The 23,463-nt window shown below is 36.6% G+C and overlaps 1 protein-coding gene across 1 annotated transcript in view; it reads left to right on the forward strand.

Annotated features, from left to right (window-relative positions):
- ROBO1 (roundabout guidance receptor 1) overlaps positions 1 to 23,463 on the forward strand; it is a 1,264,035-nt gene that overhangs the window by 694,076 nt on the left and 546,496 nt on the right. Inside the window, exon 3 of the mRNA XM_079766678.1 lies at positions 7,331 to 7,414. Coding sequence (XP_079622804.1) covers positions 7,331 to 7,414 — 84 coding nt within the window. The remainder of the gene's footprint in view (positions 1 to 7,330; positions 7,415 to 23,463) is intronic.

Here is a 23,463-nt window from a genome sequence, read left to right on the forward strand (position 1 = left end):
GGAAATAATTAACATTCATACATTGGGAATAGGTATCTTCATCTTGAGCTCTTGATTCCAGAAAAAGTATTCTTTGGTGTTTCTTTCATCCAATCAGCCAACAAAAATATATTGATTACCTACTCTGTTCTTAGTGCTGTGCTAAGGTTAAGTATATCAAGATGAGTAAAACATGACCCTGTTTCAGGCTTCCTTAAGCTTATAGGAAAAAGCAAATCTTCGTTGTTGAAGAATGATAAAAAAGTCATTATCAAGAAAAACAATCTGAATTTATTATCTTGTTATTACTTATTATCTTGACTTTATTGAGTCAATAGTTCCATCCACAAGTCTACATACTTAAAAATATGTGGGTAAAGCCTTATTTTAATAATAAGCCTCTATTTTAATAACATGTTATTGTGCTTTTCTTGCTTAAACTTAACCAATTACCTTATCAACTACTTTATTTTCATCTTATCTATAGAAGAAGACAGTGAAGAAGTCCTAGTGATATTCTTAATGGAACTGAGAAATAGATTTGTGAAATTATCCAATCTTATTGTTCAGTGACTGGAAAATAATCACTATCTGGTGTCTCATTGCTTATATACTATTGAAATTCCATCCAGTTCCTAGAATTAGATTGATGACTAAAGAGAAGCATTGGGGTATAGTGAGAAGATAAGGTGCTTTGGAGTCAGAAATCATTTGGAATCAAATTCCAAATACACTACTTACAAATGTCATGACAGAGGACAAAGAAATTCTCTGAGCTTTAGTTTCAACATCTCTAAAATGAGAACATTGATGACGTGAGTCATAATCATGATCATGGTGATGACTGTAAGAGCTACACAAGAAAAATACATATATACATAGAGAATAGTGTATTTTATATTAAATAAACTAAAACATTATGGAAATATTAGTTGTGATTACAATCAGTATAATTTTTACTTTGTTTTTTTTTTATATTTGATTCATTCAGTTAGCTAATTGCCTAAACCAGAAAATAGAAAAAGCACTATCATATTTTGAGATCCTTGTATGAAATCTACTTTTTCATTTAATGCAACCCTGGCATCTCAGGTTAGTTACAATTACCTACTCTGTCATGGAGATTATTTCAGTTTGTTCGATCATTATAATCATGGCTCTTTGATCTTTGAAAGAAACATAAGGAAGCAACCTTGATTTTCCTTACAATGGCAAAATTGGGGATGGGTGTAACACATTTTCAGTTACCATATTGCTGCTTTAAAAAAATAGGTTTCATTAACATTTTGTAGCACAATTTTATAACTTGATACATACTATATTCAATATTCTATATAATGTCAGTTTCTGAAAATGTTATTTAGTCCTCATTGTAAGTGAAATTTTCTATTTCATTCTCTGGATTTTGTAAAGTATATACTATCTTAAAACATGTACTGATTTTTTTCTGATTTTTTTCCTCACCACATCTCCATAACATAACTCTTATGTCTCCCCTTATTCCCAGTTGAAAGAATGGGGCAAATAATAATGTAACTTCCACAATTATTTTAACTGTACCTGATTAAAGCAGAAGTTTGAATTTCACTTTAATTTGATCTTGTAGATTGAGACACAAATTTAAAGCTTCACAAACATAGTTTTCTACTTAATTTTTAATTCATTGCCTGGGTTTCTAATTAAATGTTCTCAGTACTCCATTTAAAGCACCCATTCCATGCCTTCCTCTTGATTAGTAGGAAAGAATCAATGAGAATTGATCCAATTTGTAGAACACAATTCTCATATTGATAGTAGTTTATATTCATTTGCTTCCCCTAATCTTTTATTAATGGTCATCTTCAAAATGTCAATTAATGTCAAAGTCCTGTACAGTGATAATGCAAATCTATAAAGAAACCAGTCTGACACATTACAGCAGGGAAAAATGAAGAAGCTGTTCTTTTTAACATATATTTATATAACTGAATATGACAGAAAGGAAGGATAAAGATAAAAACTCAAATGTTTTGAGCTGTGAATATCAAACCAATTAAAATTAAATAAGTGAAGCGATTTAAGCAACCTACTTTTTTTCTCTCTCGCTTCTACTTTTCCACAATGCAACACTGGCTCCATAATATGATGAGCCATTTACAGAAATATGAGTTCGAGGGGAGTGAAATATGAGTCTTCATACTACAAAAATAATATTACCTATTTTAATCATTTCACCAGTGAAAAGAAACAATCCTGCTTAAATTTCAGCTGCACATTATAGGGATACCTTTAGACCACTCAGACTTCATCCACCATCCTTTAAACTTTTTTGAGTGTTTTTCATAATAGATTGAGCAATTGTCAACATTGTGCATATTTGCTTTAGTTCTTCTCTCAATATACTTTTTGGAACATTTGAAAGCAAGTTAAAGATACTTCACCCCTTAATTATTGCATGTGTATCCTAAGCACACATTTATTTTCTGTAGATTTTAAGTTGGGTATTAAAACTTGTTTGGATGCAGGGCAAGAATTGTTGGTATGAATGTTTCATAGGTGATATTGTATATTGTATTACACAATTGTCTTCACACTATTGATGATACTGAGTATGATTACTGAGTTCAAGCAGTGACTGCCAAATCTATCTATTATAAAAGTACATTTTCCCCTTTGAAGTTAGTGAAAAAGTTCTGGAGTGATATTCTAGCACTATGAAATATGCTGTTGCCTACAATTTTTCACCTAATAGATCTAATATCCATTGATAATGCTTGTCGAAATGAATGATTTTATCAAGAATTGCAATATAATAATTCTTCTAATTCAAAATTTCCATTATGTTTTGGCATAGGGAAAACTCAGTAAAATTATTATTATACACATTAACAAATTTCAAATTTACCATTTAATTTACCATTAAAGAAAGTTGTGTCACCTTTCATTAATTATTATATTTAAGGATAAACTTTTCTGAAAGACATACTTTCTATTGTAAAGGAACTATGGAACTTTATTCCTTTTTGTCTTTGTTGTTGCTAATATTAAATCTGTAAATGGCCATTAGAAGATGGCCCACTATATGTCGTATATAAATGACATGTATATTATATGGCTATATATATTATATTGTCATATTACATTATTATCCTATATACTATAGGTTTATGCTTGGAATACAACCCTCTCCAAAAATTAAAAATACAACCAAGTAGCAAAATCTACTATAAACAATAAGCCTATAGGCCAGAATGCAGTTTTAATCCCAGACACTAACCTTTTACTGAATTGTAAACTATTAAAAATGTAACAGTAATGACTTTCTTGACTTTTAGGGGATATAGGAGAGGGACAGGTTGAAGGAGAAAATTATGAATTCAGTATTTAGTGAGAGAAGGTATGAGGTTTCTGGGAATCCACACGAAGCTTAATAAGCAGTGGAGATAAAATCTGTTTGTAAGTAGAGCATCTAGTTAAGAAATGTGAAAGTTGCATCATTTTATTAAAAATAGTTGAAGTCATGAGCCTCGATGAAGATATCTACAGAGAGCTTGTTGAACAAGAGGAAGAAGTCTGGAGTCCTATGAAAAAAAGACAAGCATTCAAAGAGTGTTGGGAGGGAAGGGCCTTCATAGATGAGATATTAGTTCTGTGTGGCCACTCTGATTACAATTAGAATCTAAGAAACAGCTTTTCAAAAAAACCTAACATAAAATAGAGGACAATTAGACAATTGACATTGGGTGCCTTAAAAAGCAGCGAAGGCAAATGGCCACTAAATTCGGAGGAATCTGTGTATCTGATGGAAGGTTGTTGTGAGAGTCCAGCTGACATGTTTAGAAACCAGAATATTTATGACTTAATGATTCAAGACATGTTTTATATGCTTTTGTGGAGACAGAGAGTACAATAGCATTTGAATTAATGTATATCAAGTATTTTTTTCTGACTATAATACAAATGCAATTTTTGTATTTCCAAATTGTTTCAGATTGAGATCTGCATTTTTGGTTACCATCTCTTATTACCTTACAGGAAAAAGGATCTATGTAAGCATGTTCAATGCTACAGAGCCATTGGGAAGCGGTAGATGTACAAATGTGAAGCTGAGCACCTGACCCCCTGGAATGCACAGTCTAACTGGGCCACAGGCACACAGAACTCAGGGCCCCCGTGCCAGTGCACTTCCAGATGAGACGGTGGCTCTTATCCATTACAGCCACACATATTTCAGCTCAGGCCTGGGCAGCCCTCAAACACACTTGGAACACAAGAACACCTCCTGTAGGCGTTATAAGCACTTAATAACCTCTTGTCACATTATGCTCCATTCCATGACTCTCACAATCAATACTATTTAACAAAAACTTTACGTAAGTGTATTTGGGACTGTCTTTGACTTAGTCCTCCAGCTTCCTTGCAGTGTGTCAGGTGATTGTCCCTGCTATAATTATCTTTTGACAGGAAGGAGGGGGAAGAAAAAAAATGAGTGAAGTTAGTAAAAATGGGACCTTTTGTTTCCTGTAGGTCCAGCATATTACTAATTAAAAGCAGTACAAGGTACATAGAATGCACTTTGCTTTCTGTTCCCACCCAGCATCCTTCTGACCTTTTCTGAGACTAAGAAAAGGTCAGAAGGATGCTGGGTGGGAACAGAAAGCAAATTTAGAAACTACTTAGGATGTTGGACATAAGTGAAAAATCTACTTTAAATAGATTTAGATATCTCCTTTCAAATGATTGTGAACTTCCTTTCCTGGTCTCCATCGAGGCTCATGACTTCCTTTTGTAATAGTATCCTCAGTCTCAGGGAGGGCTCAATAACAAAAATGCACAGGCCTTATCACAAAGTCTGGGGACATTCTGTAGACAAGCTAATGTAGTATGTGTTGTGGATTTGGATGGATTTTTATTGTATTTTTAAAAGTGGTTACAAATGTGCATATCAACTTTAAATGAATCATTCCTCATAAATTGAAAGTAATATTTCATTTGAAGTGGTACATTTGTTACTAAGAAAAAATAGTCTAAAATTAAAGTGACCCTAAACACATTGTATGGTGTGTTTTTTTTCATCTTTATTGTTGAAAGTATTACATATGTTCTCCTTTTTTCCCCATTGATTCCTGCTAGCCCACCCCTGCCCCTGCCCCTGGCCTTCAGCACCCCCTTGTCTGTGTCCTTGGGTTATGCGTATATGCATACATGTTCTTTGGTTGATCTCTTTCCACCCACCCACCGCCCCCTTCTCTTTGAGATTCCACAGTCTGTTCCATGCTTCTATGTCTCTGAATCTATTTTGTTCATCAGTTTATTTTGTTCATTAGAATCCACATATGAGTGAGATCATGCGATACTTATCTTTCTCTGACTGGCTCAGTGTAATACTCTCCAGGTCCCTCCATGCCAAACGTTTTAAAACAAGATCGTGGGTAAGCAGGAAAGGTCCCTTTAGATGCCCTTTGATCCATTTGGACCAGCACCTTTCATTTACCTCCCTCCATCAACCTCTTTCATTCAGTAAGTTTGCATGAGAAGATTACTTACTTTGTGGCAGAACCTTGGGCTAACACTGCCTCAAAGCACACAGAAATGCCAGTTTCCCTTTCTCTCCTGTTGATGTGATTAAAACTCTGCCCTAAACAACTTGTGCATACAAACAAGTTAACAGGCTGGAGGGGTAGAGAGTGACCGTTTCCCTGATAACCCACTCACTTCCAGAGTTGATTTTAAGGAGAAAATTACAACATCCATCTCTGGCAAGGCAAGGATGATCAAAGCAATAATGGCACTTTCCCCTTTCGTCCTCACAGATCCGAATGTTTTCTTTCTTTCCTCTCCATCTTAGTCACACAGGTTAATTATATGACACCTGGATAGGAGAGGAAGGCAGTGAGATCGAGTGAAGAAGCATGCTACATACAAAAACCCAGGAAGTAGACTGATGTTAGACATTTGAGCCTCTCTAAAAATGTCTTAAGTCATTCCTAAACAATTGCCAAAAGAAATTTAAATAGCTGTGTCTAAGACAAAATGTGTCAGCCTAGAAGAAAGAAAGAAAGAAAGAAAGAAAGAAAGAGAAAGGAAGAGAGAGAGAGACAGAGAGAGGGAAGGAAGGAAGGAAGGAAGGAAGGAAGGAAGGAAGGAAGGAAGGAAGGAAGGAAGGAAGGAAGGAAGGGAAAAGGGCAGGGACACAAAATGAATGACCCTGTGATGTTTCTTAAGGGGCATTTACCTGCGTGCACTCGCTGCCTCCCTCGGAGGAGAAATCCTCTGTAGGTGCTATTTAGGTGACAAAGAGGCTACAGAACACCACCCCTTGAATGGCCTATAATTCATGGTATTCCATCTAGGAGGTACACACTTGTGTCTGTCTGCTTATCAACAATGGAGCGGAATCTGTGCTCATATTTACCGAACACGGGTAGATGTGATGCCTAGAGTGACAGGGCACAAGTGACATTACTAGTGGTGTGGCCGGGCTTCTCCCTGCAATTGTGTGCTGCTGCTCAGCTGCTCGGGAGCCGAGAGCCAGTCTCACTGTGCTTAGCCTCAGCTCTAAAAGTCTGCCTCGGGAAATGAATGTGCAATTTGAAAAACATAAAAATTCAACTCTTTCACTCAAGAAAAATCATAATAGATGGATGAAAATATGTATCTGGATGATTGTAATGTCGAATCTCAACAATGTGGAATGTTTTTAAATATCCAAGCCGCAATGTGCAGAGTTAGGAGCCGTTTTGCTGTTGCATGCTTTTCAGTAAATGCATCAGTCCTCTAGATGACAAATGTTGCTTGCTGAAAGCGGTGATGCTGCTCCACCTTCTTCACTGTTGCTCAGGAAAAGTATGACATTTTAATCATTCACCCTCTTATTGGACAAGACCCTATTTCCCCCCCAAGCCTCCCTCCACCCATATGAGGTACAGTCCCTGGAGTCTGTAATTGGCAAGAGATGAAGCGATGATGGGGAGTGATCACAGTCAATAGCTTTGATTAACAATAAGGTGGGAAATTAGCAATGCTCGCATTCAGCCACCCTGCCCTCTCCCTCCTCCATATGCTCCCTCAGTCCGCGCCGGCGGCCTCGCAGAGGGCAGTCCGAGCCCTTCCCAGCTTTGAAGTGCAGCAAAGGTGCAGGCAGAGCAAAGAATTAGGGGAATTAAGAAGCAGAAACTGTAAGCCAGGATGCCGAGACCTTCGCACGGCTTAGTGTGCCGCAGGAGGGGCGTGCAGGGAGTGTGCTGTGTGCTGGCCTTGTGTGTTTTGCTGTCACATGTGGATTTACTTGTGTCTGGACATGCTGTGATCGAAATGGCAACCACTGTTACTACTGTGACCCCATCAGCAGCTCTGATGTTGTTTCTGACAGACCCTGAAGACCTAGAGAGGGGCGCCGACCACGGGACGCCAAACCCCACCTCTGATAACGATGACAATTCGCTGGGCTACACAGGTAGAGTGTTTCCTTCCCAAATACTAACTGCCATTCCTCCTGAAATCCCTCCACTTTCATCAATCATCAACCACCTGTGTAAAATGATCGCATAACCCCGCTTCCAGCTAACGGCCCTACAACTTGTTGTCCTCATTTCCTGGACTTCATTCTTTAGCTGGGAGGTCATCTTGCTAAAGTAAACATTTTGGGGGGAAAGAAGTTTGACAGGAAAACTGCATGCATCCTTGTTGTCTACGTGTGATATTAATGAATGTTTGTTAGCCTGAAACTTTGATATTGCTGATATGTTTAGAAGGATAGTATTTTCTTGGAGATTTAATATTTGAATGAATTGCCACCAAAAGAAACAAAAGACGGCCTGCAAATAATTGGGTTGTTAAATAGTCTGTATTTTTTTGGTCTGATAGTCTTATAAACAGCAGAAAACAAACTCTTAACAAGTGTGATGCAAATCATAAGTATCAACTTCTACTTCAGGATTGTGTTTACATGGCTTATTGTTACCTCATCCACAAACTCCTTAAATTGATGCATGCTCATACCAGCATAAAAGTAACAAATTAACTAATTGAATTGTTGGAAATGATTGATATTATGAATGTACAAAAATGATGACCTTGATATATGTAAATGTTTCATATAGAATTTGTAAGTATAGTTATAAGTATAATTGTATCTTACACACCTAACTCAGAGGCAATTTGACTAAAACTTCAGATAAAAGCAAAAAATAAATACATCACTTATAACCCATTAAATTAGATAATGATGTGAGATGGTCTTGTAGTATTAGCAGCTGTTCATTATTTTCTTTTTATTAGTTCTTATTAGCACAGTTCTCCACAAACTTTTCTAGGTTGTGGGCTGTGGAGGGTGTGTGTGTGTGTGTGTGTGTGTGTGTGTGTGTGTGTGTGTGTATTGGGGTAACTGGAAATAGAGATAATGGAGAACTCTTCTGTGTTAAACAGAGAATAATTCAATAGACACATTTCATTTTGGTATAAAGTAATAAATTGGTACTTTAGAAGCATCCTCACTGTCTTCATAGATAGAATTTTCAACAATATTGCCCCTCATCTACATAATTTTGGGTTTTAAATATTTGGAATATGTAATGAAATTAAAACACCTTTATAAGCAACTTTAATATTTATTGCATTTATTTTAGTATTATAGGTATCTTATTCTCATTTTACTCCTATCTTTCAACCTAAGAACTAAGATTAAAGGGTTAACAAACCAAAGCCCATGGATGGTGAGATGGTGGAGTTGGTAGGAACTTAGCTAGAACCAGAGTTGTAAGTGTTATTTCTTAATACTGTAAATACAAAGAAAATTCATATTTGTGAAAGAGGAACCCGAGGTCTTATTCTCTCTCCTGGGTCTCCTCATTGACCAGTGCATCTCTGTTCTATTCCCCTGTGCTCACACAGTCCAAACAACTACATTGTTTAGATATACTAATAGCATTTGCTCTTTGTCTTTTATGGATTTCCTGAAAATTACATGTAATCAACACATAAATCATGTTGGAGCATTGAATTAAGAGAACTTAAAAAAACTGCATTTAAGATTAAATGTATCAATTTTTGAATTTTTCATTCATATTTCTTTTTCTCCTTCAGGTTAATTAGTAGTCAGACTTCTGCCATTAAACATATTATTAGATGAATTAAGACATGATAATAAACTGATAAAAGTATCCTTATATTCTACAAGGAAACTAATTAAAACAGCACATTTAATGCAAAGTAACTGAAAAACAATCTCCCAAACAATTTTGTTCCTGAGACTGTAACTATAACACCCTAGTACCTAAGGAAATATATTCTATTTTGTTTCAGTACATTCTTGTTTATTCAGGAATCTCTGTTCTACTCTATGAATTAAGCATGCTATTTGTCTCTTTCATTTGCACATTGACTATTTCTTTGCTCATTAAAAACTCCATTGGAAGTAATAAAAAAATTAAATAGGAAATTTTTTTTGTCTGCTTGATAACAACTATAAAGGAAGAACTCAGCTCTGAAGTGGAAATATGCGTATAAAGTATTACTTGGACCTATCAGCAAATTTCTTTCTTTTGTGTGCATGTGTACAAGTGTGTGTGAGAGAGAGAATTGCCTTTACTGTGATCACATGTAATTGAGTTGATAGAGTCCTTGTATTATATAAGAGGCAATTTGGTTTAGAGGGAAGTGAGATGGCCTATCAGCTCAGGAACATTTCTACATATTTAATGTAAATTGTCTATCATTAGATATGTCTAGAGTTTAGTATCTCTGGATATAGCAGCAAGAACATTGTTAGAAATAAAATATAAATATAAAGCACCTTAGAGATTATACAAAGCAGCTGCCAAATAAATCATTGATATGAGGTAGTTGCAAGATTAATTTCCATGAAAGGTAAAAAAGTAAGTAGATCATGCATTGTTGGTGAGGTCTACATGTTTTATGCACCATCTCAAAATGACTATGCAAATTGTAGATACTGGATTTTTTTTTTTTTTAGTACATGTTGCTTCATTTAATTGAACTGATTTGTGAGACTTTTCTCCCTCTTATATTCATATATAAATTAGTAAACTTCCCAGAGGAACCTACAATTCTGGAAAATATATTTTGAGGAACATGAAACAATCCAAAAGAATACCACTAGTTCACTAAAACTTACATTCACACATCTCCAATTCTTTTTTTTTGTCACTCCAAAGAGTATAATTTTCATTGCAAGTTAATGTGTCACTACAGCATCTGCTCTGCTACTCAACCACTTTTGGAACCATCACTCTCAAATTGACACATCAAACTAGAATCCATGGATCTCATATCATACACATGAATTTATTTTTTATTAATGATCTATTCAACAAATGATCAACTCTTATTGATAACACTTGCTTCTTTAAGCATATACCCTACTTATCTTAATTGTTTAAAGGATTTAATTGAGAGTCCCGGGCGGGGGGGGGGGGGGACATATTATAGATTTCAGGATAGAAGCCTATAGCGATTCCTTTTCTTCTTACCATCTCCAGCTACAATACTATAAAGCCATGTAAAATTTGAAAACATTTTGGTTTCTCTCCTTCTAATCAATGAGCAATTTCTAAGGTGGCACTATGATGTGTTATTAAACTTGACTTGTGCATTATTTACAGGAAAGTAACCCATTTCCTGTTTAACCAAGCATGTCATAAATATTGGGAATTATTTAACAGTTCACACTACATAGTCTTTGTTGCAAGAACAAGTAAGATGAGGTTTTAAATCAGCACTCTGTGGGGTCAGACACACATCCCAAAGAGGTCAAATATGTAATAATCAATGTTTTTTAAAGGAGTTTCTGAAAATGGTATTTATCTATTGACTTCTGGAAGTGCATATGGTGTTTTAAAAATATGAACAAATTAAGTCATATGTCTAAGAATATATAAAATGTCTGAAATACATACACAATCTATGCAGAGCTTTAGATAGTGACACGAAATTTAAAGAGAAGTTTGTTAATACATAAAAATTCAGGAAATAAATGGGAGCTAATAACAACTTAATAACATTTTAAGTCTTTTTTAAAGAACATCAATTATTAATCAGGAAATAAATTAACTTTATTTCATTTTCTGAGCACCAGAAAAATCTGTAAATTTGATTTGTAATGTCTAAAATATATCCCTTGTTCCCATTTCTGTAAGAAAATATGTCTCCACTTCACTGTTCTGTCTTAAGGATTCGTATCTTATATTTGCAATAACATATTGGAAGAATAGCTAAATGGAGTCTTAAACACTTTAACATCAAACAACTATCAGTGATATCAGTGTAAGTTCAAGTAAAAATCTAGTCTAGAGATTCCAGAATAATTTTAAACGGGGACTATGGAGTCTTTTAAAAATCAATACTACCTCCAAATAGTTTGAATATAATTTTGTTTAGAATGAAACAAAATATATGCACTCTTATAAATATTCTGGATAAAATAGTATGTTTGCCCATAGGCACACAGATAGCAACCCCCAAACTGAAATTTGCCTCATGTTTTGAAATCTCAACAGGTAACTGTTAATTGATGGTGACATTGATTCTTCTGTCACTATATTCTTAATTGAATAGCTTCACAATTAAAATAAAGAAAGCCCACTTTTTAAATTACGTATTGATACTAATACTAGTATTCATTATCACTTTATGAATGCAATGAAGTTTTCTAAATACCTTACATTCAGTAACTCATTTAATCCTCATTAAAAAAAAAATACACTCAGAAGGTGCTGTTGTTAATGGCAGTGCCTGATATCTGTTTCAACATCATAGAAGAAAAATAGTGCAACATTTTCTAACTTCACAGAGTTTTTAATTTAAATGGGGTTGTAGCTATGGGCTACATTTGAACATGTGGTTAAAAATTAAATAAGCCAGCCATACTCCTTCTATACAACAGCCCACTTCTGGTCACCAATATTTTAGGTCTCTGCTCATTCTTATCCAAGATTCATTGTTAACACAATGACTAATGCACATGTATTTTAAATCAAATATGCCAAAAGCTTTCAACAGAATAAAGAAGGCCCCTATTTCACCTCCCTATTCTTGAACTTTTTCCCTTAAACAACCTTTTTTTCTTACTCTTCTAGACTCTTCTTCTAGTAATTTCTTTTATATTTTTAAATCAAATGCATCTACAAATTGTTATTGATTTGTCAGTTTTAAACACCATATAGTAAATATTTTTTCCCATTCTTTCACCATCACATTCTTAGTTTTAAATCAACAGGCAAGGTTTATATTGGTATGACAGTTTTCTAGGTAAGTCTACTGCAGGACCAAGCAGTATGCTATAATAGCATTTCCTTCTTTGTACAGAGTATTTATTTTCTAGAGTTAAATGAAGTTAACCTCCTCAATACTTAATCATATCTAATATTACAGATATCTCTCTCCTAAAACTCTCCATGTTTTTGTCCCAAACTGAATTGTTTCTCTCTATATGTGGGCCTTTTTTGTTTCTTATCACTTACTTACCTTAGATCTCCTATTTCCTAGATCTAATTATTTCCTCTTTCTCAGTTTATTCTCTTGTTAAGAGAAGCCTACTCTTTACAAAGCACTTCTTAATACAACTTTTAAAATATCAGAAACAAAGAGTTACTATGATGTGCTTTGTAGTGGATTATCCATCTTTTCTTATGGTTTGTTTTCCTTCATTATGCTGGGTACTAGATGGGACCTTTCAGATTGCAGAATTATTTATTTCCATTATTCCATTATAGGAAATTTTAAATTAAATTTATTTGGGTGGCACTGCTTAATAAAATTATAAAGGTTGCAAGTGTACAATTATATAATACATGATCTGTATATTGCATTATGTGCCCACTATCCAAAGTCAAATATTCTCCCCTCACTATATATTTGACCTGCTTTACCACTTAATATCTCCCCCCCCCTTCTCTTTGTTAACCTCCATACTGTTGTCTGTGTCTACAAATTTGTTTGTTTCTCTTGTTCATTTATTTGTTGATTTCATTTTTATATCCCACATAAGAGTGAAATCATATAGCTCTTGACTTTTTATGTTTGAATTATTTTGCTTAGCATGATATTCTCAAGATCCATCTATGTTGTCACAAAAGGCACTATTTTATCTTTTCTTATGGCTGAGTAGTATTCCATTATGTATATGTACCACAACTTCTTTAGCCAATCATCTGTGAAAGGACAGTTCAGTTTTTCCATGTCTTGGCCAACATGAAAATGCTGCAATGAACATAGAAATGCATATATCTTTTCAAATAAATGTTTTTGAGTTTTGGGGGTAAGTACTCAGTAGAGGGATTGCTAGGTCATATGGTAACTCTATACTTAAATTTTTGAGGAACCTCCATACTGTTTTCCATAGGGGCTATACCAGTTTACATTCACCAGCTGTGAATAAGAGTTCCTTTTCCCCACAACTTCTCCAACACTTGTCATTAGTTCTCTTATTCATAACTAGAGGCCCGATGCACGAAATTCATTCAAGAGGCTCAGCCCTCACAGCCACAGCGGCTTGCTTCAGCCCTTGAAGCCCTGGCTTCGTCCAGAAGGTCATCCAGAAGGACATCTGGAAGGTCATTCGGCTGTCCAGTCTAATTTGAATATTACACTTTTATTATTATAGACTAGAGGCCCGGTGCACGAAATTCGTGCATGGGTAGGGTCCCTAGGCCTGGCCAGTGATCAGGGCTGATCGGGGCCTTCTGGCTGCCATCCGGGGCCTTCCTTCATTCCATGCCGCCCCCTGGTGGTCAGTACACATCATAGTGAGAGATCGAACTCCCGGTCTCCTGATCGAACTCCCGAGGGACACTTTGCATATTAGCCTTTTATATATATATAGATAAACATTCTAACAGGTATGAGGTGGTATCTCATTGTAGTTTTTATTTGCATTTCCCTAATAGCTAATAAAGTTGAACATTTTTTTATATACCTATTGACCTTTATTTTTCTTTTTATAATGCCCCATCTCTTTCCTCTGCTCTCCTTTGGAATTGCTATTAGTCAGAAAAATTTACCTCTTAAATTGACTCATTATGTCTCTTATATTTTCTTTCCTACTTTCTATCTACCAATGCTTTTAGAAATTTTTTTATTTGTTTATCATATGTTACATTTCTGAGCTTTTAAAAAATTCTCTGATGCCCAAATAATGGCCATAAATCAAAATTTCAAGGTGATATTTCTGACTCTAGGCAACTGCTTTTTCTGTTATTCATCTGCAGCTCCCAATAGATAGATAGTGTTAAAAATCCACACAAAATTCATCTGTTTACAGGTGAGGAAACCCAGACTCATAAAGCTATCAGGATTTAACCAAGATAGTGCAGATATTTAGCAGTCAAAACAATTAGAATTGTATCTCCTAAATTCATTTTTAGTGCTTTTTGGGGGGGAGGGTGGGCTTGCTTAATGCTTTTAAAAAGCATTACTTTGTTTGAAAAAAGGGGCAAAACCTTATATACCTAGATTTAGTGTGTTGCAGTTCAAGCCTTCACTTCTGCAATTTTAGTGCATTTTCAACTTAAAATATCTCACAGAATTGCCAGGAAATGAGAAAATGTAGTAAAGTAAACTGCAGAACAAAATAAAATTAACACTTCACTTTAATGGTTACATACATGTTTAAATATATTTGTCTCCAGAAAACAATATACTAATTTAAGTTTATATAAAATATCTATTCTACTCTCCATGTAATATCTGGATAATCATTCACTTGCTAAATAAAATTTGGATACTGAGTGACTACTTGGGAAAAGTATTGTACTAGGTATATGAAGGTATATAGAGTCTAAACTGTATTAAGATCAATACCAGACATAGCCCTCTTTGAATCACCATTTCTGGGACCCTCATTAACTTGACTTTTGCCAGACGGTGCATCATTAATTTGTGCTTAATAAATAAATAATAAACATTTCTAAAAATAACCATTTCTACTTGCTATAGACCAATATTGGGAATAAAATCATAACCTCACATCGATTTAACCAAATGGGTTTCTCATCAATTGTTAAAAGAGAGAGATATGTTGTAAAGCTGTAAAATTTGTTCTTTGTTTTAAATGACCTCAGTTAATTGGCAACTCTGCCAATTCTATAAAAATATGAAAGGAAGCAGATGAGACAGAAAACCAGGGAAATGGGTTAAATTTATGTGTAATACTCCAAAAGTCTTTCTCCTTGAATCAAGAGAAAATGAAAAAAGCTTTCATCTCTATAATAATAAAAGCATAATATGCAAATTGACTGAACGACTGAATAGCAGAACAATCATCTGGATGACCTTCTGGATGACCACGCTATGACACCCACTGGCACCAGGTCAGCCAAGGCAGGTGCGATGCGATTGGTGAGGGGCCTGGCCGTCGCCCCATGATCGCCCTGCAAAGGGCGGCCCAGGCCACCAGCTGATGGGGCGATCAATCAATTGGGGGGCTCCACCATCACTCCAAAGAGAGAGGCCCAGGCCCCTGACCAGCGGGCTGCAGCGGGTGGACGGGGCCTCCCTGTGCAGGGGCCCCAGCCGGGTGGGCGGGGCCTACCTCTTTGGGGCAATTGATCGTGGGGCTCTCAGACTGTGAGAGGGCACAGGCTATGCTGAGGGACCCCCGTACCCCCCCACCACACACACACACACAGTGCATGAATTTTGTGCACCAGGCATCTAGTTTTCATAATAATTGAAAATAGGAAGTAGACACGCCTAACTCTGTCTTCCTGAAGTTTAAGGGATATGGGATATGGAAGTTTCACCTGGATTTGAGCATTAAAAAGTAAGTTGAACTTTAACGACAATGGGATTCTATGAGGAACAATTTAAATCAGTTTATCTCGATTATCTAAAAAATTAAGTAAGTTTTGTGTTGTCTTTATATTATTAGCAATCATTCAATTTCTAGAATTTTTCATGAACACTTTGGAAATGAAAAATTCCTGCACTATTTTAGATCCATTTTGTGGTTTGATGCAAAGCAACCTCCCATTTATTTTTAAATAATAATCACTTTTATTTAATTTAGGACATAATATACTTTTTAGATACATGGATAATGCTAAGTTATAACCTTATTCAAATATCCATAGGGTATTTTATTTTTAACGAAGATAGTTCCTAAAAATAATAAAACTAGATTGACTAGTAATAATACATATATCAAAATTAGAATAAAATATAGATCATGGCTCTCATTCACTGCCTTGGCATTAAAGATGTTACAAAGAACACAGCTGGGTGGCTCAGTTGGTTAGAGCTTCATCCCATAAGCCAAAAAAAGATTGCAGGTTCAATTCCCAATCAGGGCATATACCTAGGTTCCATCCCCAATCAGGGTGTATATGGGAGGCAACTGATAGATATTTCTCACATTGATGTTTCTCTCTATCTCTCCCTTTCCCTTCCTCTCTTTCTAAAAATCAATAAACATATCCTCGGGTGAGGATATTTTTAAAAAAGATAAAGATACATACTTAGACGACCACCAAATATCCCAACATTTACAGACATAGGTGTGGTCAAAAAGGACTTTCTCTGACCATACAAATTTTATTATTTAACTACGGACATGATTTAACTCAAGTTCAAACTAGAACTTGCTACAGTATTTCTCCTACTGTAGCAAGTTCTAGTTTTCTCAAGGCCTTTCCCCCAACTTTTCTGGAAATAAAATTCTAACCTTCAAAGTAAAAAAATCTTATCTTCATAAATATATGTACCAGGTTGGTATGTTCACATACAGGCTTTCCATTTTCAGGCTAAGCAAACACATGCATTTAGGGGTGTATTAATGTTATTAAAGCAGAAGACAATCCAACTTAATATCAAGAGAAATTGTGACCTTTCCATGCAGTGTTTGATTTAGAAAACATGGATTTTGACATTTTTTTAAACCCAAATACCATTCTGAACACTCGTGGTCCAAGAACATTCAAATAATAAACAAAAAAGGAACAGATGTTAAAGATTGGTCTTCAAACATTATGCCAATGATGCCAGGCTTGCCTGTGATCTCGCCAACATAAAACCACATCCACTCCTCAGTGGCCACCAAACCACTCAGCAGAGCTTCCTTAACTGTGAGCCGTTGGAAGCAAGGAGTTTGAGCACTGTTGGCTATTTTTTAAACCTCTGAATACCTTTCGGGATCTCAGCAGGGATCAGTTCACTCTTGGCATAGTGCCAAAATAGGACCAGTCTAGGTTCCAAGTCACAGCAGTGTTTATCAGGACAGGGGATGGAAGGTTCTCCTCAAGATTACAGACAAATTGAGCCAGGGTGGAAAGTCTGGGGCCTCAAGTGGCCAGCTGAATATCACCCAGCCCCACCCCCAACACCCTATACCCTATAAGCCCATTTTTTTGTTGTTTTAGCTTTCCTAATTTATAAAAAAGAAATTATATTTGGCAGTTCACTAATGTTTTGGAAACTAAAAGATCATTGACTATTTGTAATCTCTAATATTTAGAGAGAATTTTAGCAATTCTACTTACGTTCATTTTTATAGAAATTTTTTTTTCACAACGTGGACACCAGTTCAACTTCGGTTTATCTCAAAAAGTAAATACTTGAGGGCTATGCAATCAGTACATAAGCATTTGTTATAAAAGTAAAACATTGTACTATCATTTTACATTGCTGCAAAGAAACTGTTATCGATTGGAGCTACTGGCTAGAACCTCGATTCTTCTATTCAACACAGAAAATATTTTAAGGTCAACGATAATGAAAGTAAAGCAAGCAAGAATTTATTGACCACAGCAAAAATATACTTAGGGGAGTGAAACAAGGAAGGGCATAGGAGAAACAACAGGAAAGCCTACGCTGGGTTGCTTTAGCTCATTGGAAAGTCAGAGAAAAGGGGCCCGTGAAGAGGGTTCAGGGGGTTAGCCCAGGCCAAGCTGCCACTGCCCATTGCTCCCCTGGTTGCAAGTCTCGTGGGATCTCTTAGAGATTGAGGTATACATGCCTGTAGAGGAATGGCACGGGTGTGCTCTTTAGAGGGAGAGTGTGTAGTGAATCCTTCATCCTGTGTATATTTATCTCTCTTGCAGGTGAAAATCTTAGGGAAGGTCTCAGGGGAGGGTCTCAATAGAATATTCATCAGCTTTCCAGGTGTGCTCTTTCAGGGTAGGGGTCTCCACTGATTGGTCAGTGCCAAAGCAGAGGGTCATTAGTAAATGTAGCTGGTCCTGAGGCAGCTATGGCATCACTTGACTGGCTTTGCTGCTTTTCTGGGCCTGGAGCTGAACTATAACTGAGGCCTAGATGTTATCTTTAGGGAGGAAAAGGTCAGGGGGATCTAAGCCACCTGGCCAGCGATATGAAAGATCAGAGGTTTAAACCACATGACCAGTGATATGTTAGAAGAGGATAGGTTACCCTGGGGATGAAGTTCTTGTTTTCCCAGATTTTCCCCTTGCTGGGCATTTGGGGCTTTCTTCCCTGGTGAGTTCCTATGCCTGGCCCACCATCCTTGCTCTGCTGATGTCTAACAAAACTGTTGAATCAACTACAAGTTGGTACCACAGCTATAGGTGGGTTCTACAGTAAGTTATACTGTGGTAACAAGGAAAGACAAAATTTCTATGGCAGCAGATGTGTTCCAAGGGAACAAACACACAAATTATGAGTCTTTAAGGCTTTGCCCGGTAGGGGACTCTGTTCAACACAGTCAGTCCTTCAGGTTCCTGAGGCTAACAGATATGCTATCTTGACACAAGCATTTATTATTGCAGCAGCAACAACAATCATGAGCTGGCTTTAAAAGCTTCTGTGTATAAATCACTTCTGTTCTTTCTATTTTTCCAAAGAAAGTCACAAACAGACCTAACTTCAGCAGAGTAGGGATGTATAATCCCACCGTGGTGTTTGGAGGAGGGAGAACTTAGAAAAGCTTGGAGGAAAGCACCAATGACCACGAGACTAGCAATGCAAGAAACAGTAAATTCATCAATGATTCAAAACATATACTCCTTCCTTGAGGAATGAAATTTACCTTCATAAGGCACCCAAATGGCTCCATAACTGAAGAAACTTTATATGAAGTTGATCATTTCACTGTTATAGAAATCTAGTCAGTCCTTCACTCCAACTCATTGCTGAAAAATAACTTCTTTGTTCAAAAGTTACGCTATGCATAATAACCTGATATAGAATAAAGGCATATACTAATTGCACAAATGGTATGGCTGGCAGAAACATAGTGGGAAGGAAATAATATTAGTCTCCCTTCTAACACCCCCAAAATCCATCCAACCTCTTTAGTTATTATTCCTGAATCAATCTAGGTCCATGCCTCTGGCTATCTCTCCCTCCAGATAAAGTGGACAAGCAGTTGTACCATTAAAAGTCCTTTCCTCAATAAAGATTTAATTTCTGTACTGTCCTTCTTGGGAGTCCTGTATGGGCTATAATGGAGCAACAGTCCACTTCCAACCAACACCAACATATCATGCAGAAAACTAAATGCTTATCAGGCTTAGTTTTTCCCCGTGTTGACTGATGGTAAGAAACACCCCAGGTGACCACACTTACAGGTTGAGGGAGACGTGGCAATGTAGCAGGAATAGCTACATCGTGAATGGGAGCTACCTGCACATACAGCATTTTTCTGCTTTGAGTGCCTGCTTGAGCTTAATCTTGCTTTTCCCATGACAGTTCCACTTGATGATGGTATGCTGTTGAGCAAACCAACTTTATGACAAATAGTCAAGCATCCCCAGGTTCATGATGGTTGTGTGATTTGGGGAGGAATTTGGGCTCCCTTGATTAGAAGTTCAATCACTTCAAGAGTGAAATTGCAAGATAGAAACTGGATTTTAAAAGATTAACTTTTCTCCAAAGAGGTCATTGCTTTTCTCTAAAGCCCTGTGTGGTCTATGCTGTGATCATATCAGAATTGCCAGAAACACCATACCACATCCCATGGTTGCACAATTGGGTTTTCACTGTCATGTGGCCCAAATAACAGAGCTGCTTGGCATTGCAAGCTGAGTCAGTAGGTCAGCCTTCTCTCGCTATGAGTCACACTCAAAAGAAATAGCATTGTGGGTAGTCGGTAATTAGGAAGAAAGAGCTCATCCAAATGACATATGTTTCCTCCATTACCCAAAGATACCCAACAAGAAGACAAATCGATGAAAAATGTAGGTGAAGGAGCAGTCACTTATCTTTCACTTTGGCAAGAATATATGATATGACTGGACCCTCCCACATTTAGGTATATCCCTAAATTTGTATGGGATTTATCTCCCATCTTCTCAAATGGTTATGCCTTAAAGAAACATATAGAGTAACAGCTGCTTAGTGCTCACCAAAATCTATGAGCATGCTTTCAACAATCTAATGGACCAGAATGCTGACTTGGCAATAATATAAAATCCCAAAAGAACAAAGATGGAGAGGTGATATAGCCCTTAGGTAAGATAGTAATTATGTACCGCCATACCTACCAAATGAATACAAGATCATTCTGGTATCATTTGTTTACTGGATGAAAAGAATGCACTTGCCAGAGCAGTAGCTGCTTCTGTCATATGCAGGTCTCTGTTGATTTTCTCTCTAGTAAGGAGACAATATCTAGAAGAGTCTTCAGCATTTAAATCTACACCTGATTAAGTTTACAATAATCATTGTCATTCTCCAAGATCTATCTCTTCTGCACAGGCCAAAGAGGTAAGTTTAATGGAGATAAGATAAGGACAATCACCCACTGCATGTTCCAAGTCCTAGAAATTGGCGCTGATTGACTCACGTTTTCACAGAGATATGGTATTCCGATGATTTTTTTAACTTTATGTAGAGTGGCAAGTCTAAGGGTTTTCTATTATTAAAAAAAGTCCTCGTTCAGTGGGTCATGGAGACAATGTGTTCTTCTGTCAATTGTTGATTCAAGTATGTATTCAACAACTGGGAAGATTGTCACAAGATGAACTTTCAGGCACAGTGACAGATGTGCTTAGGATAAAACTATCATTTTACTGATGAAACACAGTAGTATTCCTGATCTTTAAGTATTAGCAATATAAAATATTCTGCATTTCCCTTTCTTCTAATCAGACATCTTGATAAGCAGGCTTCCTTTAGGGAAGTGCAGAAATAAAGTTATAGTACATAAATATGATGGTATCACATGGCCCTTTTCCACAACTATCTGGTCTCTCCTTCACTGACCGGGCTTCCAGTCTCTGCACGGAATAAGGGCTTATGATCTAGCAATTGGGTGGGACCATGACTGTCTAACACATGACTCAAGGCAGACATTTTTCACCACACACACAAAAAAAAAAATTTAAAATTTAATTATACTTTGGTAACTTCACAAGAATTTCAATCCTATGGAGTCATGTGTTATCTGTAAACCACAGCAAAATATCCTTGGGAAATCATTGACTACTATAAAAGCCATGCTCACCTTGTCTCTGGTAGTTAACTGTTACCATTTGATCTTGGCCACTCCATGACCCTATTGTCCATGCTGAAATTAGAGGCTAATTATAGTAACAATGCTTCCTAACTTCATCCCTAGCCTACAGAGAACAAATGCTAAAATGCTTTTTAAGGATACATCCTTCTTAAAAGACACTCCTCTTTTGAGTGTAGTACTGAATGCCTTGTTGAAGGGATTGACCTTCAACTTTCAGGAGATAAAGTTGGAGAGTAGGTAAGTGTGTCACACATGATAAATCCACTCAAACATTTGCATCCCTCTAAGTCATCACTGCCTAATAAAAATATAAATGTATGCCCCAAAAGCAAGCCACAAGTATACAGTACTTTTAAATTTTCAAGAGTCATATTTTAAAACATAGTAAATTGTTTATAAAATACATTTTGTTTTACCTAATATAGACAAGATAATATTATTTCAATATGCAATCAATATAAAAACCATTACTGAGACACTACACTTTTTTGCACTGTTTTATACTTGAAGAACATCTTGATTTATACTAGCCACATATCAAATGCTTGATAGCCACGTGAATTCCTCTCTCTCCATTGTGCCAGAATTTTCTGGCATCTAAACTTTTCTTACTAAAATGTGATTTGAGTCTGTTTTTGTCAATACCAAGCACATAGCTAGAACTGTTTACTTCCAGCTGCTCAAACTAGCCCTTTGATTCCAGAATCTCTGTTAAATCCAATCATAAGAAATACAGCCACTTTTAATTCACTTTTGTTCTTTTCTGGTCTAGCTCATTTAAAATCATAGCCATAGATATTCCCCAGGTTTCTGTTGATATGAATTGGCAAAATCTATTAAGCCTTGTCTTCCTGGGTTGGGTATTGTAGCTATGACATTTTGAGATATGAATGTCATCTTTGCTCTGGAGGTGATTAGGAGTAATAGAGAGGTTGTGAGGCAAATGGGTATCCTTTAACATGATAACTGCCTCAAGGTCTCAGGGCAAGGCAGTTCTAGCATCATCTGATGGGAAGAACGAACTCTACCTTCTGGCAAAGAAAGATCAGTGAAATTGGGGGAAATTGAGTTTTCAGGCTGATCTGAGCCCATCCACATATTCCATTCCAGTTTTCAGATTTCTGAATTTTCCCTGGTCAGTGCTCTAAATTTTTACACAAGAAGCCCAATTCAGCATTGTTGGCTCATATGGTCAACTACAATAGCCCTGAGACTCTAAGTCAAAAGAGAGTCTCTGTGTCCCTGTATGTGCCTTGAGCCAAGAATGTAAAATGCAGGGTATATCACTCCTCTAAGTGACTCAGTGCAATCAGCAGCAGGCGGCCCACCCACGGAGTTCTTGTATTCTTTATTAATATCACAATAACCTACTGCAGGAGCCCCTCAGACCAACAAAGCTTTACCTCAATTGGCACTCCATTATCTATGACCACAGGTGATACATCATGGCACCGTTTTGTCGCTTTCCACGACAAATAGCTAGGGTCTCATTTCCAAACTGCATGCAGATTTCACTCACTTTAAATCAAGCAAGTGAATTAACAAATTCCAGATTCTCCTCCTAGAGGTCCCGTGGCTCACAGCTGGTGTCCACTGCATGGAGTTGAAGCAATCAGAAGTAACTCTTGCTGTTTTAATAAGAAAGGGATCTAATACAGGCAACTGGGAAGGAAAAGCTCTTCAGAAGCTAGGCCTCGAAATATAATCCATGGGATAAATCAGCCCATGAAGTTCATCAGAGAAGCTGTTATGTCTCACTTAATCAAGAAATGGGATAGCAAGAAGCAACATGGAAATGAAAATGCTTATTATTTTGGGCTTCAAGTCTGTCAGTGAGCTAATAACATTATTTCGGAAAGTGTAAAATGTACCCAGTTTACATTCACTGTGATAACTTACATCTAGTGGGCACTTAGCACTGTTCATTTGACATTATTTCATATAATCCTTATGACAACCTTGCAGAGAGGGTTTTATTATCTCCATTCTATAGAGGAGTACACTAGGTCAGAGAAAGGTTAACATCAAATCTTTTTGACTTGCCACAAGTATCAAATCCTGGGAATCCAGCCTCTATG

Source organism: Cnephaeus nilssonii (genome assembly GCF_951640355.1).
Source record: "Cnephaeus nilssonii genome assembly, chromosome: 3".
NCBI lineage: Eukaryota > Metazoa > Chordata > Mammalia > Chiroptera > Vespertilionidae > Cnephaeus > Cnephaeus nilssonii.